We start from the raw sequence: 3216 nt of genomic DNA on the forward strand, positions 1-3216 counted from the left end.
GACCCTTAAAAAGAGATTCAAGTTTCAGTCTCGTGTAAGGCTTTGTTGAGTCCAGACCTTCCCATCAAGAACCTGGGAGAAGCTGGTTCGTGCTGACATGACGTAGAACCATTTAGGAGCTGAGCCCTGGAGGTGCAGCAGCCCTGATGTGCCCCCCTCTCCAACTGGGGCAGACACATGCCTGGGCATCCTGAGGGAAAGGGGTCAGGTCTCCCCATCATCCCAGCTCCTGCAGGTGGTCCCTGCTCCCCCCGAGTGCTGGTGGCTCCAACCGTGTCTTTAAGGCATCTACCGGGATGTTGCAGCCTCCAGCGCGCCGGGCCAGTAGAGGTACCTCCAGATGGCGTAGTAGTGGATGCCAGCTCCCATGGCCACAAAGAGGTGCCAGATGGCATGGGCGAAGGGGATGCGGCCGTCGCTTTTGAAGAAGACCATGCCCAGGCAGTAGGAAAGACCACCAGCCACCAGCTCCAGGAGGCCGTCCCTGTTGGGCTGGGGGGAAGCAGGGAGGAGGGCTCAGCGGTGGCCACGCCACACCTGCCCTTTCCTCTCTGCTCCAGCAGGACCAGAAGCCTGGTCCCAGCTGTAGGGTCCCTCAGTTTGCCTTCTGCTGTCCCCTCCCACCCAGCAAGGCAGCAGGGAGCCAGCAGCCTGGCTGTGCTGGGAAGATTTCAACCCAGCGGAGCCCAGGCAGGAGATCTGCTGGAGGTGCAGCTGATATCTGCTGGGCACTCAGATCCCTGGGAAAACAGAGACAGGCCACCTTGTGTTTGGGGGTGGCTTTGTCCATCACATAGCCTGGACCACACCAACCCACCAGAGCCAAACCAGCCGTGCTGGTACTTGTCCCTGCAGGTGCTTCCCAGCAGTGCCTTACCATGGAGAGGATGACCAAGGCAGGGAAGAAGCCCATGATAACGTAACACACCAGCTCCACCAGCTTGTACCTGCGACCGACAGAGAAGCTCCTTGGAGGTGGGTGCAGAGGGAGCACTGAGTTTTACAGCTGCAGGGTCTGCAGCAGTGCTGTAGGAAAAGGGGGGGTGGTGCCACCGGGGCAGGACCCACATCCTTGAGCCACCCCACGGTGGGGGGCTGGCACCCTGCTCCGGGGTGCTGGACCCCTTGTCTGGCTTTGGGAGACCCCAGCTCAGCTCCAGCTGTTTGGGGCTTTGGAGAGACGTCCGGGGCCTTTTGCTTCTATTTGGTGCCACCACGTGGAAGAAGCACCTCATGGCAGCAGATCCCTGCCCACGCATCCTTGCTTCCGTGTCTTTCTCCTACATCCCTGCCACAAGAAGCTCCTAAAGCCAGAGTGCAGGTGGGGAGGGACGCGGTCCAAGGAAGCCCTCCGCTGCCATTTGGCCAGGAGGCTGCCCAAAGCCCCTCTGCCTATCTGTCTGTCTGTCCCTTTCCATCCTTCCTTCTCTCCCTTGCAGCTCAACTCCCTCAGGGCGTTCAGAGGGGCTGGCAGAGCTGGGAGGGGTCACTCACCTCTCATGGAAGAAGAAAACATAGACTGTTCCAATCGATGCCATGATCCAGATGATCCAGCGCATGTGGGAAGCCCAGGGACCCAACTCCCTCAGGTTCAGCCTGCAAGACCCAGGTCTGTGGTGAGGGGGGTCCAGGGCAGCACCCTGGTTGGGGCTGGGGGCACCAAGAGGGAAATACTGCCCTCACTCCCATGGCTGTCCCACCAAAGGGACCTCCCAGCTTGTAGCTTCAACTTAAAGGGGTTGAAATCTACAGGATAGGAAGGCTTTGTGGAAGGGGGGGAAGGTGCAGCCTTGAGCAGAGCTGGAGGTGGAAACCCTGTTTGCTGGAGCCAGGCTGATGTTCTCCACTCCAGTGGGGCCAAGCGATGACCCCCACTCACCAGCAACTCACCAGGGAGCATATGAAGCTGCGATGAAGAAGTAGATCACCATCCTGTCAAACATGTGCAAGCAGTGCTCCACGGTCCTGAGGGATGGACAGACAGATGGGTCACAACCTGTGGCACCAGGAGCCTCCAGACCCTCTCCCCCCTCCTGAGCCCTGAGGAATCAGGGTTGGTACCTGAGATGCCTCTTCTTCCAGGAGATGGTGTGGAAAATGGTGGAGACAATGAAGAGGCTGGACAAGCCAAAGCCGTAGATCCAGGCTGAGATGGTTTCCCAGTGGTCATCAGAGAGGATGTAGAGGATGGAGCTGCCAAGGATGCTGGGTAGGATCCAGAACTGGAAGGGAGAAGCAAACCTGCTGTTGACTCTCTGGGTTTCCATTGAGGAGCTACAACACAGTCTCTGCTTGTCCTTGTAGGTGTTTCTTCTGCTTCTGGATGAAGCTACCACCCACAAGGGACAGGCTGGTCACCTGCACCAGCCAGGTAGGGGCTCTCCTTCTCCAAATTATCTTCCCCAGGTGGAAGGATGGGGGAGGAGGAAAGCACAAGGAGGATGGGTATCTCTGAGACAGGGCTCTGAGTGGGACACTCCCAAGGGAAACCTTGATGTGAGGAGCACTTGCTCCCATGGCTGTGTGGGCCACCCCACGGTGTTACCATTGCTGCTGTCAAAACCACTCCATTTTCAGGGAGCTTTGCAAAATACTCTTGCTCCACTAAGTTCACAGCTGGCTTCCCTGGGGACATGGGGCCATGGCAGGTGAAAGCAAAGGGAGATGCAGACCAGCTTCCCAGGGCAGAGAGGGGAGAGTATCCCTGCTCCCTGGGAGCACCTGGAGCACATCTACCTCATCACAGCCCAAAGACCCTCAGGAGGTGTTCCAGGGCTGAACACAGACATTTTTTGTGTGTTTCTGGGGATCCTGAAGACCTAAGCACCATCCTCCCTCACCCTGGGACAGGGACTCACGGCGTGGGTGGCACAGTTGGCCGCGTGCTCGTACTCCGTGGGCTGGTACCTGCAGTGGGACGGGACACGGTGATTCATGAACCTGCAGAGAGAAGCAGGGTGAGCAACACTCTCAGGGGAAGGGGCCTGGGGGAAAGCCCTGTTGGAGGGGTCTGCACAGGGACACCCACCACTCCCCCAGCCTGGAGCTTCACCTCAGCTCAGCTTTGCTCTGGCTGCCTGGCAGAAGTGAGGCCAGGACTGGGCACAGCTTGTCCATCTGCCTGGTCCCATGTGCCAGGACCCCGGGGTCTTGCTCAGCTGAGGCTCAGGATGAGGCATTTCCCAGCAGAGGGGGAAGTGTTTCCTGACAGCTGCC

General features: G+C 58.7%; 1 protein-coding gene across 1 annotated transcript; it reads right to left on the reverse strand.

Annotated features, from left to right (window-relative positions):
* Positions 1 to 288: 288 nt before the first annotated feature.
* MMD2 (monocyte to macrophage differentiation-associated 2) lies at positions 289 to 2937 on the reverse strand. The gene is made up of 6 exons (XM_009993685.1): positions 2859 to 2937; positions 2062 to 2222; positions 1891 to 1965; positions 1495 to 1596; positions 878 to 947; positions 289 to 492 (listed from the first exon to the last, which is right to left on the reverse strand). The coding sequence occupies exons 1-6, from the start codon at positions 2934 to 2936 to the stop codon at positions 289 to 291; spliced, it is 690 nt and encodes a 229-aa protein (XP_009991987.1). The 5' UTR covers position 2937.
* Positions 2938 to 3216: the final 279 nt, after the last annotated feature.

The sequence above is a fragment of the Chaetura pelagica genome, unplaced genomic scaffold (genome assembly GCF_000747805.2).
Source record: "Chaetura pelagica isolate M959 unplaced genomic scaffold, ChaPel_1.0 scaffold213, whole genome shotgun sequence".
Taxonomy (NCBI): Eukaryota; Metazoa; Chordata; class Aves; order Apodiformes; family Apodidae; genus Chaetura; species Chaetura pelagica.

Coding starts and splice junctions, on each gene's coding strand:
- MMD2 (XM_009993685.1), bottom strand. CDS start 2,936: ATGAATCACCGTGTCCCGTCCCACTGCAGGTACCAGCCCACGGAGTAC. Junction 2,223..2,858: donor CCAACTGTGCCACCCACGCC/GTGAGTCCCTGT, acceptor TCTCCCTTCCAG/TTCTGGATCCTACCCAGCAT. Junction 493..877: donor CCTTGGTCATCCTCTCCATG/GTAAGGCACTGC, acceptor GCTTCCCCCCAG/CCCAACAGGGACGGCCTCCT.